General features: G+C 40.0%; 1 protein-coding gene across 1 annotated transcript in view; it reads left to right on the forward strand.

The window, feature by feature from the left end:
* Positions 1-23742, forward strand: part of LOC306754444 (piezo-type mechanosensitive ion channel component 2) — a gene marked incomplete at both ends in the record, with an annotated part of 41704 nt that extends 17962 nt beyond the window's left edge. The window contains 32 exons of the mRNA XM_079238463.1: positions 3-203; positions 299-503; positions 667-768; positions 870-1035; positions 1955-2198; positions 2337-2433; positions 3747-3906; positions 4333-4422; positions 4573-4661; positions 5289-5354; positions 5536-5651; positions 5790-5910; positions 6523-6594; positions 7556-7722; positions 8407-8603; positions 8832-8993; positions 9217-9534; positions 9630-9888; positions 10166-10354; positions 10474-10681; positions 10809-10941; positions 11035-11182; positions 11297-11511; positions 11838-11996; positions 12112-12259; positions 12590-12778; positions 13020-13112; positions 13687-13856; positions 21536-21652; positions 22445-22524; positions 23098-23317; positions 23487-23742. Of these exons, the coding sequence (XP_079094589.1) occupies positions 3-203; positions 299-503; positions 667-768; positions 870-1035; positions 1955-2198; positions 2337-2433; positions 3747-3906; positions 4333-4422; positions 4573-4661; positions 5289-5354; positions 5536-5651; positions 5790-5910; positions 6523-6594; positions 7556-7722; positions 8407-8603; positions 8832-8993; positions 9217-9534; positions 9630-9888; positions 10166-10354; positions 10474-10681; positions 10809-10941; positions 11035-11182; positions 11297-11511; positions 11838-11996; positions 12112-12259; positions 12590-12778; positions 13020-13112; positions 13687-13856; positions 21536-21652; positions 22445-22524; positions 23098-23317; positions 23487-23742 (5157 nt within the window). The remainder of the gene's footprint in view (positions 1-2; positions 204-298; positions 504-666; positions 769-869; positions 1036-1954; positions 2199-2336; positions 2434-3746; positions 3907-4332; positions 4423-4572; positions 4662-5288; positions 5355-5535; positions 5652-5789; positions 5911-6522; positions 6595-7555; positions 7723-8406; positions 8604-8831; positions 8994-9216; positions 9535-9629; positions 9889-10165; positions 10355-10473; positions 10682-10808; positions 10942-11034; positions 11183-11296; positions 11512-11837; positions 11997-12111; positions 12260-12589; positions 12779-13019; positions 13113-13686; positions 13857-21535; positions 21653-22444; positions 22525-23097; positions 23318-23486) is intronic.
* Positions 23743-26033: the final 2291 nt, after the last annotated feature.

Consider the following 26033-nt stretch of genomic DNA (forward strand, 5'->3'; position numbering starts at 1 on the left):
AGAACCATCTCATGGTGCTGGGGTTGCTTTTGTTTGAGGCGACGGTCCATCGCCACCAGCTCTACTTCCGCCTCAATAATAATCTAAAGCCACCACCCTTTAGCATAATTTTCCAAGGCATCACGAGGCAGCATCTTGACCATGGCATCCTGCCCTGCATCAAATACTTCATCAACTTCTTTTTCTACAAATTTGGACTAGAGGTGCTCTTTGAACGACTGAGATATGTGTATGTCCACATCATTGTATGTGCTCCTGAAGACATCTGACTTCCTCGTATGCACACAATTCCTCTTAGATCAGTCTCATCGTGGCAGTGAATGTCATCGGTCAGAGGATGGATTTCTATGCCTTTCTCCATTCCTGTGCCTTAATGGTGGTCCTGTTCCGACGACGCAGGAAGGCTATTGGGGAAGTGTGGCCTAAATACTGCTGCTTCACAGCTGGACTCATGGTAGTTCAGTACCTGCTCTGCATCGGCATCCCTCCTGCTTTCTGTGTTGGTATGGGATCTTTCTGATATTTTTTCCGTATAGTTGGACAGTGTTATCAGTAATAGTTTTTCTTCTTTTAAATCCATTTTTTAAAGCAAATGAGCAACATTATAGTGAATGAATATGAGTGTAAATGTATCATTCTGTAAAGATTTATTTATTTGATTGACAGATTACCCCTGGAGAACTGCAGCTCAACCTCTCACCTCTAATGTTATCAAGTGGTTTTTCCTGCCTGACTTTGCTATGAGACCCAATCCGGCCTTCATTTTTTGTAAGTTTATCTTCCATTTACTATTATTCATTTTTTATAACTTTTATTCCCTATGCCCATTGTTGTTCTTCTGACATATTTCTCTGTCCTCATTGCTGCAGACGACCACCTCCTGTTGATTTGCGCTTCTCTGCAGTGGCAGGTGTTTGTGGAGGAAAACCGAGCTGCAGTGCGACTGCTGGCTGGTGACAATGTCGAGATCAGCCGCAGTTTGGACCCTTGTTCCTTCAATCAGTTCATACCTGTTGACAATTTCCTACATTGCAGGTTGGAAATACTACACTTTTGGATTTTCCTAACGTCGTTTTGTTCTTCATCTACCTTTAGAACTAAATATAAGCTTACGATTTCCATTTTAATTTCTTCAGTTGTTGGCTGACATTGTTTAGCAGTATGCTTTTTCATACTGATATGAATGCTCGCATCTTTGGAAATTAAAATATGTTTAATTTTTAAAAAAAAAATTTTATTATATAGTTTACCTGTTTATTTGAAGTGTTGGATGTTACTGCGTTTTATTCTCTCTTCTCAGTCATTCTATTGAATAGCTTTAAACTTATTCATATTGTGATAATATCTAAAGGGCTTTATTATAGTCAATCTATTCAACCCAGATATTTGAAGTTTGAATTTTTTTCATTCATGCCTTTTTCATGTACAAGATAAAATGTATGTATTTTTTTTCCTTTTTATTTTGACTTAACTTTCTGAACTCTAAATATGTGCTCTTGATAAGAGCAGGAAACAATGTGAACTTCATATTGCAGCACTTAGTTAATCTCCTCAAACAGCTTCCTGCTCTCTTAGTTAATCTGCAGGTGGAGAATTGGGAGTCCATCATCCTGCTTTGTGGTCATTTTAGGAGCATTAAGGGTTTAGAAGTTAGATTATTAATGTATGTGTGTTGTCAAACTCATGAAAGCAATTCTGGAAAACAGAAACTGCTGGATAAGCACTCATGGACCAATTCCACTTTCGTGGGTATTTGTTTATGAGCCTTATTTCGCTGGCTTTTTTGTGACTCTACTTCAGTTTTCCCATTTTGCTGTCAACAGAATCTTCATCCATCCATAAACCATCCTGCAGAAGGTTGCAGAGGGCTGAGGGAACTCTGTATGGATCACAAATGTGTGCAAACTCATATCAAAGACCAATTTTGAATGTTGTCTGCCTGATTTGTCTTCAGGTGCTACCTCGACATGGTGAAGGTGTTTATTTTCAGCTATTTTTTCTGGTTGGTTCTCTGCCTCATCTTCATCACTGGCACAACGCGGATCAACATCTTTTGTCTTGGTTACTTGGTGGCCTGCTTCTACTTTATGTTGTTTGGTGGCAGCGTGCTGATGCAGCCTGTAAGATACATCCTTCGACTTTGGGACTGGCTCATTGGCTACACCTGCTTTGTAATTGCTATGAAGAACCTGTTGTCTGTAAGTGACTGTACAGTTCAGTAAAGGTTTAAAACCTGCATTGTTGCATAGAGTAATTCAAAACATTTAGCTGTTTCCCGTGAGGCCTCTTTAGTCGATGGTGTGACTTAAAGCTGTGTTTTTTTGTCTTTTCTTCAGCTTGGTTCTTGCGCCTATCTGGACAGCCTGTTGAAGAACAGCTGCTGGTTAATTCAGGCCTTTAGTATGTTCTGCACCATCAAAGGCTACGATGTCCGTAAGTGACTGTAAAAGTTACACCCAATTGTCTTCTGTTTGTACACATTGTGTTTAGCTAATAAGAACAGCTAAGTAGCAATATGGCATTATAGTACTGTCATGTATTGCTTTTTCACACACTGTATTACAGAAAAATATCAATTTGTTTTGAAAAATGTATTTAATTCATTTGCACAAGTCTGCACTTCTACATAAACATAAAAAGTTTAAATATGTAACTTTTTTAATTTATATTTAATTTAATTTGAAAGATTGTAAATTGTGCTGGTTGAAGATCAAATTATGATTAACTGCAAAAGATGTTTAACAAGAAGATTAAGCATCTCCCTTTAAAGAAAAATGCAAATACAATGCAAACTAATAAAATAGTTTGTTGTAATGCAAAGCAGTAGCAAAGGTAGTTTCTGGGGTTGTGCAAATGATAATTCTGTTTAATTCTGTTTTTTTGTTTTGCTTTTAATTATTTTCTTACTCCTTTTATTACTTCATAAAATTCAGATGGACATTTAAGACATTGCCTTTTAAAAAACACCCATAAGATATCAAATAAATATTTCTTCCTTTCCTTAAAAATTACTTAATCTCAACTAGATCAAGGTTTTATTCATGCCACAAACTTCATTCCAGCCCACTTTTTCAGATATAAAGCAGAATTTTGGTAGCTAATTGCAGTCTGAGATGATGTTTCCCAATGTTCAACTATCTGTCCGTCTGCTTGTCTGTCTGTCTGTAGCAACTTTACGCAAAAAACTACTGTATGGATTTAGATGTTTTTTCTGAGAATGGGTCTACGTTTTAATGCCATTCAATTTTGGGAGTGATCTGGATTACCATCTGGATCAAGGCATTTTCTTGAAGGATTCTTTATTATTACGGTCCATTTTCAATATATATGCATATAGCTCCACATTAAATGGTAAAAGTACAGAAGAAGTTTACAACATATATGATAAGATATCAAAGTTAGATCTGAATCCCAGCAAAGTTCCAGTTCCAGAAGAAGTAGGATTATACAGGAGGATGGAAATGACAACATGGGGGAACTGCATAGTGAAGGTCACTCTCTGAGGGCTTTTCTAGTTAATAAAAAAAAGAAGTATTTTTTTTGTTATTCATTAGTTTCATCTGCATTTGGCTTTGGCTTTGGCTAGGATTAGGAAAATGATCATCCTCAGTTAACTAAACTGAGTTTGATGTGTGGAAGATGCAGAAAACAGGTATCTAAGATTTTAATGAGCATCTAAAAACTAAAGTTTTGTCAAAATGTTTGTTTCCCAGAAATATTTCTTCCTCTCTTTTTGTGTCTTCCAGCTGAACCTGACGATGAGTGTGAACTGCCAGAGGGTGAGGCTGGCATCGTCTGGGATGCAATCTGTTTCACCGTCCTCCTGGCACAAAGGAGAGTCTTCCTCAGCTACTACTTCCTCTATGTGGTGTCCGACCTCAAGTCCTCAAAGATATTGGCCTCAAGGTCTTCGCCCGGACAGAAATACCAATATGCTTTGAAAGGCAGAAACCATAATGACAGTTTGTTATAAACATTAAACCTAATATAGTTTTTGTAGCTCTATTTTAAGGGTTATTGATAATTATTAATGGCTTATTATAAATCTCCTTGAAATAACCATAAAGTAGAATTATGTTTTAAAAAAATCACTCAGAGAAGGACAATTTAAGCCCAAAAAAAAAGAATTAAAAGTTATTGGAAACTTAACTGGTTCAGATTTTAATATGTTCAGCAATCCGTGAATCTGTTTGAGGCTACTTCACATTGCTACTTGTAAAAGCTTGGTTACATTTCTACAGATAATGTAACAAATAAAAACACAAGCAGCTCAGAAATAAACAAACGATGACAAGAACTAAATTCATGTTAATTTGTCTGTATCTCTCTAAGGGGTGCTGAGCTGTTTGAGGCCAAAGTGAAGAAGCAAGTGGCAGCCAGGCTGGAGATGGAGAAGAAATCTGTTGAGACACTGAAGAGACAGTAAGACTGTACAGTAAAACAGTGACTAAATCAATTAATGGATCCTGTTTAAAGTGATGACCAGCATATTTCCCCTCTTGTTATCGCCCTTTTATCCTCTGTTTAAAGAGTAAACAGTGAGTAATAAACATGTCTAACTTCTTCCTGCAGGATGGAGAAGATTAAATCTAAACAGAAAAGTCGACCTGCAGAAGAAAACACAGATGTACTTCCTGCAGATCAGGAGCAGGGGGCACTCGGTAACACAAGCTCTTCTATTTTCTGGTTTTAATGTTAGCAAATCCTGAGCTGGTGCTTTCCACATAAATGTTGTTTAGATACAAAAACTACCGACATTATGCCGTTTTTTTATAACCATGTGATGTCTAATTTCTAGCAAATTTATCACAAAATATCTTAAGTCAAAAGTCATGTAGTAATGATGATTTTTAAAAAAAAAATCTTTTTAAAGTGTTCATTATGTCTGTAGAACAATCTATTTTCCCGAATGTTTCTCTGTGATCATAACAAGATGATATAAGTCAATATAAGATAATAAAAGGTAAACACGCAGCAGACACAAAACTATTAGGCAGGTTGATTAATATCAGTTTTGCTGATTTATTCCGGCCGTATCGTAATTGTGCTGACGTTTCAGAACACCTTTATGTGTTTCCTGTCTGCCTTTGGCTCTTTAGTATCGATGTTTTAAGTGCACCTTCATGATTTTTCTCTCGTGACAAAAAGTTTACTCAAATTCAATGAAGTCATTTTTAATGCAATCTATATTTCATAAATAATCTATGCATACTTCATGGTACCCCTGAATCTCAGAAGAAACTGCAAATATAAGCAACCTACCAACAAAATGAAATGCTCTTTTCCAGATGATGATGAGAAGGCTAAGAGAGATGCAGGAAAATGGTGGAAGCCTTGGGTTTCTACGCCCGGAGGTGGGCACAGCATCACACAATGATTGGCAAAAAGAACCATTTTCACACATTTGATGTGGCAATAAATCTTGTGTTTTCTGGACACGGATCTGCTGCATCGGAGCAGCTCTGAATGACTAGTCTTATTAAGAGGCTCAGTACGTATGCCGATCTAGTTCTGACCCTGCTATGTTTGACACAGTGGAAAACAATTGTGGCTACCACCTGTTTGAGAGTGACAGTGAGGAAGAAGAGGAGGAAGTTATAGAGAAGAAAGAGGAGGAGGAGGAACCATCAAAGAAGAAATCAGCTTTTCAGGTTAGAGTCAGAATAACCAGAGGCAATAAACTCATAATACATTTGTGAAATGTATTTAGCTTTTCATAAACTAAGAGCCTGCCGTTTATGTTGTCACTGTGCATCAGTAGCTGTGCATCTGTGTCTTTGATGTCCCAGCTGGCTTACAACGCCTGGATCACCAGCTCCAAGACTGCTCTGAAAGACCTGAAGAAAGACAAGAAAAAAATAAAGAAAGAAGAAAAGAAAAGGGCAAAGAGAGAACTGCGAAAGCAGCAGAGTGAGCAATAACGTTCTATTTCGTTAGCAACAACTTTCTATTGTCTTCTTGAGCTCAGTGATTTAGATTAGAAGAATTGAATCAACAGTGACAGAATCTGCATTTCAGATTTAAGATGTTTAAGATGTTTAAGCCTGCCTGTCATTCATTGTCTTCTTCGCATAACCCATTGAATGTCACTGCCATCCTAGTTTCTCTTTTTTCACATCATATCTGACTTAATCTGACATGTTATGTTGCTCAGTTCTGTCTGGGAGTCTTGCTGCATCTTCCCCACTTCAGGCATTTCATATTTGCATGTGGAAGGGCAGGAGGTCCTGTAGTTATTTTTTTTTAACTACAGTAATTCTAACTGAACTATTTTTTCCTGCTCAAACATTACTTTACAAAGTTTAGCTAAAACTTGTTTTAAATAAGTTAATCTAAAATGTTCATGTTATGTATGAAAATAGATGTTGTCAGATGTTAAAGAGCAAGAACTGCAGCATTTATCCAGTCCTAGTTACTATAACTACTAATGAGATATTCATCTTTATGTTGCTTCACAGGTGGGAGGGTTGATTGCTTGTCATTGTTTTTTCATAAATGACAGATGATGAAATCTGTTTTCAGGCTTTGATAGAGCAGACTCCAGTGAGGATGAACTGGATGAAAGTATGGTTCAGGATGAAGAGGAGAAAAAAGGTACAATAACAATAAGACACACACATTTCAAAACCAACCCCTAGATCTTGTTGCCAAGTAAACCTATGAGAGATGTAATGCTATGCCTCCAAATGACCCTCTGTGTATTTACATATACACTGCTCATAAAGAATAAAGGTTTATCATGTAGCTCAAAGTCAGTCACACTTCTGGGAAATTGGGAATGAGAGGCAACTAGCAAGACAAACTCTAGGAAGGAAAAGTTCTACAGGTGGTGGCCACAGACCATCTCCCTGTTTTTATCCTTTCTGGCTCATTTTGCAATTTGCGAGTACCCTCACCCACTCGATGTAACATGAGGCGGTGTCTGCAATACATGAGCACAGACATTGCTGTTTTAGGGATTACATTACATTATAGGGAGCTCACACACGTACTGAACCTCATTTGGAATTGTCATGTTATGACATTTTGCCCTGCGATGGACTGGCAAGCTGTCTAGGGTGTACCTTGCCTTTTTCCCAAAAGACTGCTGGGTTAGGCTCCAGCTTCCCCAGCATATATTCCATCCCTTCATCGGGCTAAGCGGTTAGGAGACTGATTGAATGAATGAATATCATACCATTTCTTTATTAATATCATGGGGAAGCTGGAGCCCCAGCAATCATTGGGCAAGAAGCAGAGTGCACCCCGGACAGATGACCAGTCCATCACAGGGCCTACACAGAGACAAACAACCATTCACACACACTCATTTTGAATTGTCTCAAATAATTTCCACAGAAGCTTGGTCAGCCTGTGATCTGATCTTTCCACTTTTATTTTGAGTATCATAATAAATCCAGATCTCCATATGTTAATTATTTTTATTTCTCTTGATCATTCTTATTTTATCCACATTCCACTATGTGATGAATGGAGATTTTCCCCTCTAGTGTTTCATTCATCAAGATCACAGATGTGTTTAATGATCCCGTTACCTTTACTTTCCCTCTTATAGAAAACATCCTGCAACGTATCATTAGCACAATAAAGTTTAGCTGGGCGCTACTCCAGTCTCTTGCTGATGACCTGACAGATGGACTGAACTCCTTCTGTAAGGACAACCTTGACATTTCCAAAGTGCTGCGCTTTGAGCGAGCTTTACTCAACCAGCAGCAAAAGAAGGTGCGTTAAGGATAAACATCTGATTTTGTTCAAGATAAGCCTGATATTTCAGATGTCAAAAAAAAAATCAACCCCAGTAAACCTTTTGTGTTTATTTCTACTTTCTTTTTATTTATTTAGAAATGTATATTATCTGTTCCATGGTCATATTGATTACACATTTCATTGTATGGTACAATATAGAATAAGCATGGAGAGATCCATCCTGGAAAAGAATCTAAATCTATAATAATCCAGAGAGATATATCTGGTGACATGTTAAAAACTTTAGGACCCGTTTTTAGCCACCATTAGTTGGTGATGTACCTGTATGCCTAACTTTTTACATTTTATTGTTTGAAAATTTTGATTGAAATTTTAATATTTTTTGCAAAAAAAAAATTGTAAACCCATATTTTACATGGAAAATATTGAAAATTAAATACAGTCTTCATCTATAGTACTAAATATCAATGCCAATATTAGATCGCCTGTCGGTCAAGCAGTGATATTTACTGTATACAGCAAATAACTCACAAACCAGTGTGTCAGTATAGGAAAGTGCAACAGCATATATTCCATTTGTGCTGAACTTTTGCTCACCTGAGTCAGCTTTAGTCTTTCAGTCAGTGCTGCTTTAGTTTCTCTGGTTGTGATGACTTTCATTTTTTTTTTTTTTTTTTTTTTTGCTTCATCACTCTGCAGGGTAAAGAGGTGAGCCAGGAGAGTGTGAAGCAGTTTTATGAAAACTGGATTTCCCGTCAGAATACAATGTCATCTCAAGATGGCCTGGATTGCCTGCCTCCTCCCTCCACCCCACCTGCTGACTCCTCCTCACACCATGTCTATGCCAAGTTGAAGAACCAAGCCTCCAAAATGTCCTGGGGCAGCAGCTTTTCCAGGTAGATTACTGACTTCTGAATATATGACATTCTTTCTCTTACTTTTGTTTGTGTTTGCTTGCATTTGCATTTGCTTACTATCTCTACCGTGTCCTCATCCGCATGCAATTAAAAGCATGCAGTTAGCTGAGTGCTTCAACTTAAACTATTGCATGCATAAACACTCTATATTCAGTTTACTGCTCTTTCTGGATTTTTATTAATTCTCTTCCTCCGGCTTATTCTCAGCTGTATGACAGATGAGACGATGCTGGGCTCCCGACAGCCAACACAGGAGGAGCTGGATGAACCTCCTTTGGTGCAGCCTGCTGCTCACCAGCTCAGACGAAGGCTCCTGAAAGAGGCCAATGTCGATCTAACCTCATTCGACAGTGATGAGCTTGTACAAAGGTAAATGACAGTGCAACTACATTTTACATTACAATCTCAGTAATGCAGAGTAAACATGCCCGCAACTACCTTTAGCAAATTATAAAGTACATATACAAGTAGACAGATGTGCTTACACCCAGACTCTCATCCATTTTATTCTATTTATTATTTCATTCATTGCTTCTTCTTGACCTCTTCAGACAGTAAACTTCACTCAATGTATATTTTCTTTTTCTAAAAGCTGTGAAGATGGCACCACAGAAAAAGAAGAACATGAAGATGAGGGGGTTGATGATGAGAAAGATGTGGAAGATGGGAGGAAATCTGAGAAGGAGCATGAAGAGGAGATAGATGATGAACAAGTGGATACAAAGTTTGGGAAAGCTGAGCTTGATGAGGAAGTGCAGAGAGAAGAAGATGAGCACTCCAATTATTCAAAATGCATCTCACTGGATCTCAGAGAAAGTGATGGAGAAAAAAGTCTTGACCTCACAGAGTCGCCCAGACCTCTGAGTCAGGAAACAAGAAACCTCACTGCCAGCGAGCTGCTGCTCAATAAGTTAGTAGACACAATAATCTTGTACATAATTCACATCATGACTGATATCTTCATCATTGTGTTTTTCCTTTCTTTCCTCTCTCTTCATTCTAAAGCATGTTCGATAACGATGAGATCTCGGAGTCTGATAAGTTTTTTGTGACCTTGCCGAGGCCACTGAAGCTGATGTTTGCCCTCTACAACACCATGGTGTCTAAATCAGAGATGCTGTGCTACTTTGTCATCATTCTCAACCACATTGTGTCGGCTTCACTCCTCTCCCTCATCCTGCCAATTCTCATATTCCTCTGGGCCATGCTGTCTGTGCCCCGGCCAACCAAACGCTTCTGGATGACGGCTATAATCTACACAGAAGTAGGTTTTCACAGTAGCAGAAAAGTCTTTTTGAGTGCAAAGTTCATTTTAATGCCTCATGCTTTGTGACCTTTTGCAACAAACATACAGGTTTTCTGAAAAATGATGATTGTGTGGTTCCTGTTCGTTTAGTAGCAATGTGTTACAGACATAATGCATAGTAGATGTAATAGTGGTAACTACCCGGACTTACTTATTGTTGAATAATAATTTGTCATATTTTCAGTTAAAACCTCATTCAGATCTATTTTAATCGTCTCTTTTCTCTTTTTCTCAGCTGACTGTTGTGGTGAAGTACTTTTTCCAGTTTGGTTTCTTCCCCTGGACCACCTCTGCTTACCGAGGCATCAATGCCGACCGGCCTTTCGCCATGCCCAACATCCTCGGGGTGGAGAAGAAAGACGGCTATGTCCTTTTTGACCTAATTCAACTTCTCGCTCTGTTTTTCCACAGATCCATTTTAAAGGTAAGAGTGCAAAAAATCCGCTTTCTCAGTTAGGCCAATTTTGCCATTGTATTTCTCATCATGGGCCACTAGCACTATTGCATTGCAGCTAGTTTAGATTCATGTCCCTCACTGTCCAGTGCCACGGGCTGTGGGACAATAAAGAAGTCGAGATGCCAGATTTCTTCAAGAAGCTGAAGAAAAAAGTTGACAAGAAGAAGATGACAGCGGCAGATAAAATGGGCAGCAAGGATAAACCTTCACGCCGGCTGAAGTTCCTCCCTCTCCAGGCCTCTACCACCTCAATATTCTGCAGACAAAAAAGACCTGACTCAGCAGGATCTTTTGGTAGGAATTCTCTTTTTATTCTTTATTTTTCTTATTTGTTTGAGTTGGAACATGGCAGCGATTTCCAGATATGGATAACATTTCATCTATATGTCACTACTGTTATGATTTTTCTTTTTTATTGGAGAGGTGAAGCCAAAAAAGCAGAACAGCAAGAAAAAGAGACGACAACGGAACACGCCTCCACTGACGAGGAAGCAGAGGATCAGGCAGCAGATCAGAGAGAGGATGCTGCAAGCCAAAGCCACCATCATAGAAGTGTGCGTTGCTTTTCTCATATGTCCAGTGGAGTTTTTCATTTGTAAAATGTAAGGTTGAAGAGAAGTATGACAAAGTTGTCTCGTTTTTTACAGAGCTCTTCACATCTACTTACCTATAAGGCAGTTTTTCTACGACATCATCCACCCAGAATACAGTCCTGTGTGTGATGTCTACGCCCTCATGTTTCTCATTGATGTTGTCAACTTCATTGTTACCATATATGGATATTGGGCTTTTGGGGTAAACCAAGACAATACACAAACATGACTGCTATTTTTTTAAACAAAAATATTTTCAATAAGACTAACATTTCATAACAGTGACATATTGAGGCTAATTTATGACTTTTTATAGAAATACTCTGCAGTGGTGGACATCACAGAGTCTCTATCAGAAGACCAGGTTCCAGAAGCATTTCTGGTCATGCTGCTTATGCAGTTTGGTACCATGATAGTTGACCGGGCCCTGTATCTGAAGAAATCATTGCTGGGAAAGTGTGTTTTCCAGGTGGTGCTTGTGTTCGGCATACACTTCTGGATGTTCTTTATTCTCCCCGGTGTAACAGAGAGGTCAGAGTTCATAACGTGAATGCATTATTCTGCTTATTCTTTGTGTAACTATTGAAATTAGTCATGATCTTTTTTTTTCCCACTTCATTTTAAGAATAACTTGGAATAGCAAGGCATAAAGTTACCATTCAACAGCTTACTGGACAGCAGAAATAAGAAAATGAAAAACCATATATTTGGATTATCTTTCAAATATGTCAATAAAAGCAGAAAAAGACATTAGACATTTATATATAATATTTTTAAAAAGTTTATTAGTTATGAGATCTGAAGATATCCTGATTCTAGGAAACTGATATCTTTTTTTTTTCCTGTGTTTGCTGCAGGAGGTTCAACAGAAACCCAGTTGCTCAGTTGTGGTACTTTGTAAAGTGCATATACTTTGGCCTGTCTGCGTATCAGATCAAATGTGGCTATCCAAACCGCATCCTGGGCAACTTCCTCACTAAGAACTACAACTACCTGAACCTTTTTCTTTTCCAAGGGTAAAGAACACTTTCTGCCTTTAATAGTTACTTTAACAGAAGATACATGATATTAAAATGCTTTTAGTACTTTCATGTTTTCATGCGTCTTCATTTTCATCCTCCCGTCTTGCAGTTTTCGGATGGTTCCCTTTCTGACAGAGCTAAGGGCAGTTATGGATTGGGTTTGGACTGACACCACCCTGTCTCTCTCCAGTTGGATTTGTGTTGAAGATATCTATGCTAACATATTCATCCTTAAATGCTCGAGGGAATCTGAAAAAGTAGGTAGTGATTTGTACTGTACATTTACTGCTCATCACCACCATTATTGCTTACTGACTTCAATTACAATAATAATCATATTAAAGATGCTCTGGAATTAGAAATTGAAAGGATACACCAAAAATAGTTTAGTTTGAAAACAAATACCAAGTAGATTTGATTGGATAAACTCTGATTTGATAGTTTGATCAGACTGAATACCCACATCAAAGGAAATAATGTGTTAAGCTGTAAAAGAACATTTGTCATTAGCTTTTTCAATCCACATAAGCAAATGATTTTAACTGGGTAACAAAACAATAAAAATTTTCTTTGCAATTTTATTTCAGAAATATCCCCACCCTCCAGGCCAGAAGAAGAAGAAGGTGGTAAAATATGGGATGGGAGGGTTCATCATTTTCGCTCTCATCAGTATCATCTGGTTTCCACTCCTCTTCATGTCTCTGGTTCAGTCAGCAGCAGGAGTGACCAATCAGCCGGTTGATGTCTCTATCCAGCTCAGCATTGCAGGATATGAGGTCATAGAGTATATTAATATGATTACTTTTAGTGTCTTTAACATAATAATCCTTCTTGTGTCCCACCAATGATTATTATTCAACACACTGCAGCCTGCTTGCTGAAGCAGCATCATACTTTAGTGACTATTTTTGCTTTTGCTAACTGTGGCATACAGGCTGTTATCATTGTATGTTTTTACTATGAAAATTTCTTTGATTGGGGTAAAAGTATCTCTGTCTGTGATCTGTCTTTTCACAGCCTCTGTTCACAATGACCGCTCAGGAGCAGAACTTGGTTGCGTACACAGAATCTGGATTTAATAGACTCACCAAACTTTACGCCACTCATCCCGTGAGACAAACCATTTATTACTAGTTTTGAAATTTAGAAACAGATAACACAACCATATTTGTGTAATCAGAGTCAGCTTTAAATATAATACTAATGTTGACCATGGGGGCAGTTCATCTTAGTCCTTAGATTTCTTAGTTAACATAGTATAAAACCAAAGTGCAGATATACTATGGATGGATTTATTTCACCACATATAAGATAAGAGTATGCGTTTTATCACAAAATATCCATATCTCTTACAAGAAAGAAGTCAAAGCTTCTAAAATACTAAACTAAATTGATTGATGATTTTATTATTGTATATCTCCATTCTAAATGAGATATTCACATCTATAATTGCAACAAGTTTCATGTAAACTAACGAGATGAACAGAATAAATCATTTAAACCCTTCAAATTTATTTTAAATTGATTTGTGGCCTTTATTATATGAAAATGTTTATATTGACAGAAAAATCATCCATAATCAGTAACTCAGTCATCCATAAAGTCAAAGTCTTAATGTATCGTTATGTTTTAACTTAAATATTTGTGGAAGTTGAATCTCATTCTCTTTCTTTCTCATTCTCAGTCCGCTATGCAGTTCCTGATGAACTACGAAGCTGAAGACATTGTCGTTGCTAAGATCAAAAGTGATGCCAGTCTGCTGTGGAGCATCAGCCCAGCCAGTCGAGCAGCCATGATAGAGGAACTCAGCAACTCATCTCACATATACATTACTCTGCGATGGACACTCCTCAGGTCAGATTGTGTGTGTGCTAGTGCAGTGTTTGTGTTTTTTTATATGACAAAGTTTTAAAGGTAGACTTGGAGAAAGGTTAAAATGTATAATTGGAAAAAAATATACCAAAGACAAAGAGGGTCTGACATTAAATTCACTGTCCCTATGGTCAAACATGCAACGGCGGCAGCAGAAAGAGGTTGATAGAAGCGATGGGCCTCATTCACCAATATCATCTTACGAATCTTCTTAAATATGTTCTTAAGTTGTACTTTTTTTTAAGTTGTAAGTTTTTTTTTACGAAAGTGTTAATAGACTGCAAAATAGTTCATGCTTTTTCTCTTAGATTGGTGAATACAACCTCTCAAAAGTTGAAGGACATGCCTGTTGCCCTACAGGGTAAATGCTCAAAAATGCCCATAAAAGATCAGACTTTCTGATCATGTGGAAACAGACACAGATAACAGTGAGACTCACAAGGAAGAATAAAAGACAGAATACCAACATGAATCACAACAAAAAATGATCATAAAAATAGATACTGAAACCTGATTGTCTTCATTTCAAAAGTGATAACTTGGTTATAAATAATCACACAGTGAGATTCAAATCCTATAAAAGTAATTGTATGTCCAAACGGGTTATTAATTACTACTGAACTTGGACAGAAACCTGCAGTTTGCACCCATGAGCATATGAAGAACGAAATCCTTATGTGTAATGTGCAATCTTCATGTTTGTAATGGGTAAAATGGGGAAAAGAAGTACATCATCAGATATATTTTTTTTACATAGTCAACTGTACCCTCTACAGTTTGCACAGCAAATTTTCACCTCCTGTGGCATCATTTTAAGATGCTGTGCAGGGTGATTGGTGTATATAATGAAATGAAAGATCCAAGTGAGTCAGTCAGTGGTATTGTAATATTCCTGCACTTAGGCAGAGGTCCCGGCAGAATGAATAAGGAGGCAAAAAGGTAATACGAACACAACCTTTATTTTGTATAGTTCATAAGGCAACCAGTCTCAGACCTGTATGGGATTCGATAGATAGCAGTTCGATAGCAGTTGTATTCGAGCCAGTCACTTGCTCCCTTGAGTGCACGGCCACAATGGGAGGAGCCACAAGGCAACGCCTCAAACCCACCCACGCCACAACACAGCTACAACTACAACCGAAGGTCCCCACTTTTACACCCACACAGCAAACTCACCAATATGGAGGGAACTCTTAGGACCCACCCATCCCTGGTCTCACCGTAGGGCAAGCCGCGGCAGCATCCAACTCCTAATTTAATAACTCCAACACGTCCAATACTGGGTGCAAACAACACCATTAAAACTTTCCTACACTCACACAACACATTCATACAATTTATAGAATTAAAAAGACTACTTAGCTTTCCCCTGGGTCGAGACCCTCCCACGGGGTCTGAGCTTTGGTGCTGGTCCGACCAATTAGCTGTCACAGGCAGATGCCGGCCCAGCGCAATGAGGCCTCCACTGACGGCAGGAGTACCTCTCCTCTGGCTGGGGAGTGGAAGAGCGTGCTCCTAGATATTTCCCTGACTCCTCCTATCCCTGCCTGGATGGTGAACTCACCCTACAGTCCCCCTAACTGTCTTCGCCGCCGGCAGCCCTACACAGCTGCGATCGGCACCCTCCCACCAGGCCCACTGAGCACTAGACGATTGCTTGGCTGGGTAATCACCCGATAGCAGTCACCAAGCTCCTCTCCCCAGAACACCTCACACACACTGACTCAGTCCTTTTGTCACCTCTGCTTGCTCTACCCCAGGTGCTGCCACTCGCCTAATCAACAGAGCTGCTCCGAATCACCTAATCACCAGAGCAGCTCCCGCTCACTACACTCCCCCCACCCTTAAAGTTGACTCGTCCCTGAGTCAAGAAATGTCGTAATCCTGAAGCCACCCCGGCGGCCTCCTCTGACGCTGCGGACGCAGTTCCTGCAGTCTATGCTGCTCCCCTCTGCTTGTTTCCTCTCCTACTTGGTTTGGCACGGGCAAACCAGCTGCTACTGGTCTTGCCAGCTGTTGGCTGCTGGGCCTCCCCTCCTCCGTCGGTGCCCGTTCTCCCAGCTCGCTGTTGTCGCCTGAACGGTGGTGTGGGGGTGTCCTGACTGATGGTTCTCTCAGTTCCTCTCCAGAAGCTGCTGCTGACCGTGCTGCCCTCCATGGGACCCAACTGGCTCTGCCATTTGCGTCTGGTCGCCAGGTCTGCCTCTGTGTCATTGGCGGTCCTGATCTTGCCGTCTCTGGTATTGGGGAAAGACATGGTTTGAGTCGATTGTAATGCACAGTCATTTCAGCTCCCCCCTCAGCTGGCTCCAGTCGATACACAACATCTGTCAACCTCTCCACCACTTTATAGGGGCCCCTAAATCTCCTCTGTAGCTTAGGACAGATGCCCCTCCGCCGGGCCTTAGAACGCACCCACACAAACTCCCCTTCAGAGTAGTACTGGCATTGGGCCCTCATATCAAATGCTTCTTTCTGTTTCCCAGATGCTGCAGCCTGGTGCTTCCTCACAGCTCCCATCACTGTGGACAATGTGTCCCTCAGTCGTGACACATACTCTATCACTGTTGGAAACTTCTCTCTACCTCCCACATCCAACATAATGTCCACCGGAAGCACCATCTCCTGTCCAAACACCACTTTAAAGGGGGTGAATCCAGTGCTGGAATGAACACTACTCCGATAAGCCAGCATTACAAAAGGCAGGAGTACATCCCAATTGGTTTGGTTGTCCTCTACAAACAATGACAGCATAGACAGTAGGGTTCGGTTAAACCTTTCAGCCATTCCATCAGATTGCGGATGGTAAGGTGACGTGCGGGTCTTATGAATGTTAAGCAAACGGCACATTTCCTTAAACAGACTGGACTCAAAATTTCTTCCTTGGTCTGTATGAACAGTGCGAGGGGCTCCAAATCGACAAACCCAATCCTCTACTAAGACCTTTGCAACAGTCTGCGCTTCCTGATTGGGAATTGGGAAAGCCTCCGTCCATTTGGAAAAATAATCCCCAATAACCAAAACATACTTATTGTGTCTTAAGGTTTCTGGCAAAGGCCCCATAATGTCCAGTGCCACCCTCTCAAAAGGCCGTGATGCTGGTGTTACCTGGAGAGGGGCACAGGGCTGCGAGCCCACAGTTTTCCGGGACTCACAGTCTCTGCACTCTCTACACTAGCGTCTCACATCTTTGAACCATCCTGGCCAGTAAAACCGGTCTTTCACTTTAGCCTGCATCTTTTGTATCCCCAAATGACCGGCAGTCACCGAATTGTGTAGCTGTTCTAGCACCTTGGGGACCAACAACTCCGGGAGGACTACCTGTACCTGTTGAGCTGCATCCGAATTAGCTGGAGGTATTCGGACCAACCTACCACTTTGCATCTGTAACTGCCCCCATACTGATGCAAACTTCTTCAGCTCTCCTGTTAGTTCCACACTCCGTCCTTCAGTCTCCCCCTCCATCAAGGCAATGACTTGCTTAAGCTCTACGTCCTCTCTTTGTGCCTGCCTCAGCTCATCCCATTCTTCCACGCTACCATGATCCGGGGTTCCCCTTGACACCACAGCACAAATAGGGTTGGTTACAATGGGCGATTCCTTTACTGCCTGCCCCTCAGGAGTATGCTCCTTGGGCAGAAATGCTGGAAGCCTTGAAAGCGCATCAGCATTAGAATGTACTCGACCAGGACGATGTACGATTTTATACTGAAAGCTGGCCAGCTGCTCAAGCCATCTGGCCAGCTGTCCTTCCAAACCCTGAAAATTGTGAAGCCATTTCAGAGAGCTATGATCTGTCCTCAACACAAACTCTTTGCCAAGCAAATAATGTTTAAAATGTTTTATGAAGGTGACCACACTCAGTAGTTCTTTTTTTGTTGTTGCATATTTCCTCTCCTGCTTAGTCAGTGCACGACTAGCATAAGCTATGACACTCTCTTGCCCTGCTTCCTCCTGCGACAAAACAGCTCCAATACCAGCATCACTGGCATCTGTATCCAGAATAAATGTCTTATGAGGATCCGGATATGCTAGAATAGGGGCAGACATCAAACTTAACTTGAGCTTTTCAAATGCTGACTGACACGCATCAGTCCATTTAAATCGTCTCCCCTTTTCAGTTAACTGATGTAGGGGGCGAGCAATTTCCACAAACCCTTTCACAAATCTCCTGTAGTAGGAGGCAAGCCCCACAAAGCTTTTCACCTCAGTCTGGTTCTTTGGCATTGGCCATTGTCTCACTGCTTCCACTTTTGCTGGGTCTGCTTCCACACCCTGGGCCGAAATTATATGACCCAAATACTGTACTTGGGAAGAAAATAAGTTACATTTAGCAGGTTTCACCTTCAGGTTGGCCTGTTGCAATTTGGTAAGAACTTCATCCAACCGAGCCAGATGTTCCTGAAATGTACGACCAAATACAATAATGTCATCTAGGTAGACCAAACAAGTCGCCCACTGCAAGTCCGCCAACACTAGATCCATCAACCTCTGAAAGGTACCAGGGCTGTTACACAAACCAAAGCTCAGCACATTGAACTCAAAAAGACCTTGCCGTGTTATAAAAGCAGTCTTTTGTTTGTCTTTGGGATCTACTTCGACTTGCCAGTAACCACTTGCCAAGTCAAGTGTCGAAAACCAACATGCTTTACTCAAGCAGTCAAGAGCATCATCAATGCGAGGAAGAGGATAGGCATCTTTTCGTGTTACTTCGTTTAACTTGCGATAATCAATGCAAAAGCGCAAACCACCATCTCGTTTACGAACCAAAACAACTGGGGCTGCCCAGGGGCTGTGAGAAGGCTGCACAATGTCATTATCCAACATTTGTTTGAGATGGTCGGTCACCTCCTGTTGTAAATGAAGAGGGACTCTGCGAGGGGGTAACTTGACAGGTTTAGCCTCACCTGTATCAATCTGATGTAAGGTAAGATGGGTCCTCCCCAAGTCATGATCACCCATACTAAAAACTGACAGGTTACGCAACAGCAGGTCCCGAATAGCAGCCATCTCCTGTACCTCAAAACCTTTTTGATGGAGCCCCAACTGTGTTAACAAGATGTCCACTGACCATTGTCTAGATGAAGCATGGGGACCCTGTGTTTCACCCAAATGTTCAGCCCTATTTGCAACCTCAATATCTGTATGCAACAAACCCAGTTTCATCCCTTCTTTTAGGGTCGGAGCTTCATTAGTCACATTTATCACCCTGATCGGCACTGAACCCTGGTCCGCTTTACAAACCACTCGAGCCACCATAACATTACAGTTTGCCGCCACTGAAACTGCAGGCTCAAACATTCCAACTTGACCAGGTCCAAAAACAGAATCCGTTTTTACAGTGATAACTGTTTCACTTCGGGGGGGTATCACTGTATCAGTGGGGACTGTCACCATTTTGGGTGTATTCATGTCAGCTGGTACCAAGACAGGCAACAACTTGCCCATTACTCGGCATTCTTTTTTTCCAAAATCCAACACCACCCCATATTTGCACAGAAAGTCAAAACCAAGAAGGATCTCCTGGGAGGGCACATCAGCTACCAAAAAGTCTGCAACCAAGGCCAGCGAATCAAGCTGACAGACTGTCTGCCACCTCCCCAAGATCACCATCCCCCCACCATTGGCAGCAGCCACGTCCCCCGTATACTCTGTTAACTCAGACCCCCCCTTTGTCATGTCCAACCACAAACTCTTTGGGATGACCGAGAGAGTTGCTCCACTATCTACCAACAGCAGGGTTTCAACTCCCCCCACTTTCCCCTTGATGTACCCTGCACCACCATATCTAACAGCCGAGGCCACCGATGTCCTAGTAGAATTGGGGGCAGGCAGTTGGCCTGCCGTACCTGCCCCCTCTAGTTTCCCGACAAATAAGGGCAATCTCGCCTCAGATGTCTCGTACAACCACATTCCCAACAACCCCCAGCCGTACCTTGGGATCTGTAGTTCTTGGAACCAATGATTGGTGCTCTCACTGAGCCCTTACTAGGCTCTGCGGGACCTGCTGGGGCCTGGGCTAATTGCAGGCTTTTGACAGCAGACTGCAAACTCTGAACCTCCTGTCTTAACTCCTCCACCATCCCCAACAACACCCCCATCTGCTCATCACTGCTGGATTTAACTACTGACACCCCCATGACTTTGGACTCTGGGATAACATGAGTTTGCTCCAAATTCCTTAACAGCTCCATTTCAGAAGACAAATTAATAGCTTCTTCCAGGGTTTTAGGTTTTGCTGCCCTCAAATTTATCCGAAAATCTCCTGTGGCAACATACAAAATAAACTGATCTCTTGCCAACATGTCCCGAGTTATCTCGTCTGCAGAGGGATATGCTCGTGCCACCAGCCGCCTCAAAGCATTCCCAAATTCCCTAGCACTTTCACTGGGCTGCCGTCGTCTAGCTGTGAAACTAGCTCTACTCCAGTCATCACAGTCTGAAGGTTCAAAACAACGAGTCAGCGCCAATTTCAACCGCTCATAATTACGTTTTGCTTCTGCTGGCAGCCCACTGTACATCTCTCTGGCACGCCCTGACAACATCAGTGACATAAACTTCAGTTTAAGTCCTGCATCCCATTCATTAACCTCCGCAGCCAGCTCAAATTGCTCCACCCAGTCAGACCATGCGCGCCCAACTGCTGTGAATGTCTCCGGCATAAAAATAGGCCGACCTGTGCCTGCCCTCATGGCCTGCGGTGTGTTTTGACCACTACTAGACCCATTAGTGGATACAACCACTTGTACTGATCAGTACAATGAAAAAGGCACCATTCTAGTAGATTTGATCATTAAATACCGCATTTAGCAGGTGGATCTAGGAGTCACAGGTGACACACTGTGATTTCTCTTGCAGTTGAAGGAATGAAGAGAGTGTATGTTTATTGGTAATGGTATTTGAAAGACCAGCAACAGAATAAAATCCTGCCCTTATGCCTACTTGCACTTAAATGAATTAGTTAAAAAGCCTTAATTTTGTAAAAGAAAGAAAAATGACCGAAACAGACCTGCAATGTTTTGCTTAATAACAAAAAGCTCTATTATTAACCCCAAAAATATTTTGGAAATCTCACCAAATAATTAAGTTTAAATTTGAATGAAGTGAACAGCAGAAAACAACACAAAAGCTGATTTTGGTCTAACATGTCTTCACTGAAACGTGTGGGAATAGCTAAGAAAAAATTCAATTTTAATGAATGCCACAATTTTCATAAATAGTTTCATAAATAATTTTCATAAATAGGGTTTAGGATCACATTTGTTCATCAGATTAGTTGGTGAATGAAGCCCAAAGTTTTTCAGCGATGTACAATTTCTGTGTCAAACCTGCCAAAAGGCAGGCTGCTTACTAAAACACACTCTGGCAGAACTACGTCTGCTGAGAACTGATGTAAACACTAGATGGGTCACATGTAAATTAATATGAAGACAAATTGATAAATTTGCCTTGCTATATTTTATGTGCATGTTTTTTCTTGTACTGGTAATACAACTGGAGCCCAAAATTATGTCAACCTTGCTATACTGATAACACAGAAATGTGTAGTTTGTGTACATTATTGTCATTACTAAATCTGTTCAGAGGTTGTTTTTTTTTATTCTGTACTAATAAATAGAAGTGAACAAACTCTGAGACAGCTGATGTGCTCTGCTCCTCAGGAATGCATCCATTTCAATGAATGTGGAGGCAATAGGAGAACACACAGTGAAGTTTAAAGACGACGCCTTGAGGGATGGGATCGTCCATATGCTGAAAGGCAGCAACAGCAAACCTGTGTGAGTCTCAGTTACTGCTTTTACTGTTGTCTTGTTCAGACAGTATACTGTCTTACTTTAAATTCAGAAAACTATTAAAACATGAGAAACAGAAAAAGGCCATGGATGAGAAGAATTCATACATAGATGTAAGCAAATCTGCAAATCCTCCCTGTGTTTGGAGAAGCTGTGGTTGTTGATGAATTTGTTTCTCAAATGTTGACTGGATATGTGGTGTGACTTTGTGAACCTGCACATGTGTGAACCATGCACATCACTGAACATGTGATGTGGCTTCTTTCATTATTAATATTTTTGTAATGATGCAGGCTGATTGTAATGACCTATACACTGCTCATAATCATTTTGGGGTTAGTTACATAATAGCTTATTAGTATTTTTGTACTTAGGTTGTTCCAGTCACTTTTATCAGTCACTTTACAACACGGCCTTTCTCACTTGCACTATAACCATGTCTGTTTTGTTGCATCATAACAATCACTTTATGCCATCATCTCCTGGTTTTTGTTTGTACTTGTCCTATTTATCAACTAAATTTTATAACGTGACTTGATCTTATTTTACTACTTAATTTGTTCTTTATATCTGTATTTTTCACAGATTTATACTCTAAACTGTTATTGTGTTACATCGCCTTTAAGAACAGCCATTTCAATTCTCTGCATGTACTGATATATGGCAAACTGACAATAAAGAAACTTGACTTGATTGTTCAACTTACAAGGTTTATATGTTCAGCATCATGAACGTTGGTGTACAGTGATGATAATGTTTTGATATTCTCTTCTGCAGGATCATTAATTCTTTGCTGCCAAAGTACATCAGGGGTCCCAAAGGACAAGAATCCAAAATGGCAACCAGGATGGCAGTAGGTTAGTAATTTCCAGGTTTACTTTTACAATCTTAATATGATTTTTATACATAAAACAGCTATTTGAAAGCCTGTTTCCAAAAATGATAGGATGCTGTGTATAATGTACGTTTAAAAAGATTATTTCATAAGTAATATACAGTCATGCTTCTGTCTGTGGAAACTTATGTAATGCAAGCCACACAGGATCTGTTATTGGATTCTGTTATTAAAATGGGATGTTTTGGTAGTTGCTGTCTTCCAAAGCATGCAAAAAGAAAGGGGACATATAATGCTCCCATGGATTTAGCATCAATAATTGTAACGGGACCCAATATGATGCACGACGTGCATGGCATCATTAATGTTGGGAAGCATAGATATCCTGCCCTTTTTTAGGGTAGTACATGGGATAAAGTAGCTTCTGCAGTAAAAATCTGTTGCCTTATAACTAATTTGCAACCGGTGCAGTTTTTTTTAAATGTCTTTTATTAGCGTTTCAGATAAGTTTAAAATTCTTGATTTCCAAAATGATTCTTTTATTGCTGCTACTTAAACATGGACTATAGTTTACTCTCAACATATAATCCCTCAGACTTGTCCGAGCGTCCAGACCTTCAGGCACTGGCTTTCTTCAGACCCATATCCGTTAAACTGCAGCAGGCCACAGGGACTGATGATGCAGATCAGTGGTGGGTGGTAGAGGAGTGCTCTCCAGTTGTCACCTCCTCTGAATACAAGTGTCACAGAATAGAGATTTTGGTGTTCAATGATAAAGTCAGCCCTTCCAGTTTGGGTTTTTTGGCAGGACATGGGTAAGTAAAGAAGTAAAGAAACATACTTTTGTCATGAATGTGGATTTTATGTGGGCATGTGTGTTTTATTGCTGGCAAGTTGAAACTTTCAATGTCATACTGCAGGAAACTGTTATGTCCCTCTTAACTTGGGACTGATTTGATGTGGTTTACTGTTCTTTCATTGCAGCATTGTTGGTCTGTACATGTCAGTGGTGCTCGTCATCGGAAAGTTTGTCAGGGAATTCTTCAATGGCATATCACGGTCCATCATGTTTGAGGAGCTACCGTGTGTGGACAGAGTCCTGAAGCTGTGCACAGACATTTTTGTGGTGCGGGAGACCGGGGAGATGGAACTGGAAGAGACACTAGTTGAGAAACTCATCTTCCTCTACCGATCACCAGAGACCATGATTAAGATGACCAGAGAGAAGAAAGATGATTAGGGCACATTAACCAGTCTTCCGATACTGTACCATAAAATAAGTAGCGTAAACTGCTTTAAAATTAATAACAGTCCCTTGCTGTGAATGGCCCACCAGGCAATGCATGCTTTTCTAATACATTTTTGAAGTTTTTACTGGTGCTAAGCAGACATACCATCAAATTTCAGATTCACGTGGAATGGATCAAAGCAGATGCTTCTATAAATACCATGTGTCTATATATTACCATGTACACGTCTTCATTATTTACTTAAAATAAAAAAAACGGACTTGTTAGACAAAAATGTTTTGGTGTTTTATTTCACAGGAATTTACTATATTCCCCAACAGAAATAGAAGGAAACAGTGCATTTCCATTATTAATCTTTAATACAATTTTAATTACAAATGAAAATGGAAATTAAAAAGCAGTTAAATCCAGGCCCTCATTCGTGATGTTGTCCAACTTTCTTTTCCTTTTCCGTGGTTGTGGATGACAAGATGGTGACAGGACATCAACCCAGGGAAAAACATCTGCCTCACAGTTTTACATCCTAAAAACAAACAAAACACGGACAGCAAGACAAATAAAAAGATTACTGACAATATCTTGTAAAAAATTATCCTGGTACCAGCACATACCATTTTATTTTGTTGAGAGGTGGCACTATTACGGTACATTCTGAAGTCATAAAATAAATGTTCTATTCAAACATTTTTTAGAAAATTATGTGCAGATACAATTGTCCTTTCAGTGGAGGAAACAGTAACAAACTTGTACTGTATGTTACTTTCCAATCTTTTGTTAATACCGTAGACACATCAAAATTCACGTAGTTCTAATGAACACATCACTGTAAAAAAAGTCAGTAGCAACATCCACCATCTGTTTTAAATACATGCTACCATTTTGAGTTGTTCCCTGTACACGCTTTTCAGTCTCAGCTTGCATGTTATCTGTATTTAGTCTCTTTTAAGACCATTTTGGCATTTCTCTTTACTGTGTATTGCAATTCGGATGGTCTTGTTGTTATAAATGTGTTTTATAAATAATGTTACCCTTTAGTTGAACAGGCAACTCTAGAACTGATTTGCAAATCATCGTTTAAGGTTCATGGGTAGAAATAACTTAAAAGTGATGCCACCAAGGTTTTTAGAGGGCATTAAAAAAGGGTCATGTACGAAGTCATAAATAAAGAGCAAAAGTATGTAGCTGCAATTAATTCTGTGGTCTGTATTCTGCAAGCAAAAGACCCCCAGTTCACAGAAAATAGCAATTAAATGTAATTCTGCAAAATTAGATTCCCCATGTCACAAAACTAGAGGTTGAATTTTTTTTTCTAAATGAAAATCTAAATATTGATTTTTACTCAGTATTCCATAAAAGTTTTTTTCTTTTTTTTGAACAAGTGAAAATCTGCTGAGAAGACTAATTTCCACAAACAAACATTTTTGTCTAAAGGCATAACTATTGAAAAGGGTTTTTTTTCCCTCAAAAATAAAATTAAAATATAAATAAGAACTTGTAAATGTTTGCATTTTTATTCCAATAAAAGCTTACACTCAATTAGGTCAGACTTTAAAGCTATGAACAAGAAGTATTTAACCACCTAAAAGACACACTAATTAAATATTTTGACATTTGAACATGATGCAGCTCTTTACTTTAAATTTAATAGAATTGAAAGTTTTACATTTAGCTCATCTGACATAACTAGAGGAGTTACAGTGAAGGGAAAGACAGAACTCGGCAGCTATCCTGATCAGCTTCGTTGTATGACTGAATGAATTTTAACCTCATTTGCCATGCAGCATTCCGTGAACCAGGCTTGTTGACCTTTTCTTTCTCTACAGTGATATGAAACCCCGACAATAGCTGAGATGCTGAATTAAAAACCCTTCTCCTCTCACCCCTCAATGACACGGGCTGTTCTCCTGCACACACACCGCCATCGGAGAGTGCTTATGGCCAGAAGATGTTAGAGTAGTTTCAGGATATTAATAAAAAAATAAAAATAAAAAAAAACTTACATGGCAATTTGGGCTTGACGACTTTAACGCTGGCTTCTGCGACCTTGACTGCTTCTGATTTGAACTGCGGCTTCAGGGCAGCCCGCACCGCGCTAGCGCAGATAGCGGAGAAGCGGATGTAGCTGTGTAGAGGGCACACTTTTAGGCTGCGTACTAATAAATATATACTCATGAACATATAAACAATAAGTCTAGACACACAAGCACAGGAGTTGATCTAATTACAATGTATGCATTTTCAGAAATAGCTTCACAACGTCCAGTAATATGCTACAGAGACA

The sequence above is a fragment of the Telmatherina bonti genome, assembly GCF_933228915.1.
Source record: "Telmatherina bonti genome assembly, chromosome: 4".
Lineage (NCBI taxonomy): Eukaryota > Metazoa > Chordata > Actinopteri > Atheriniformes > Telmatherinidae > Telmatherina > Telmatherina bonti.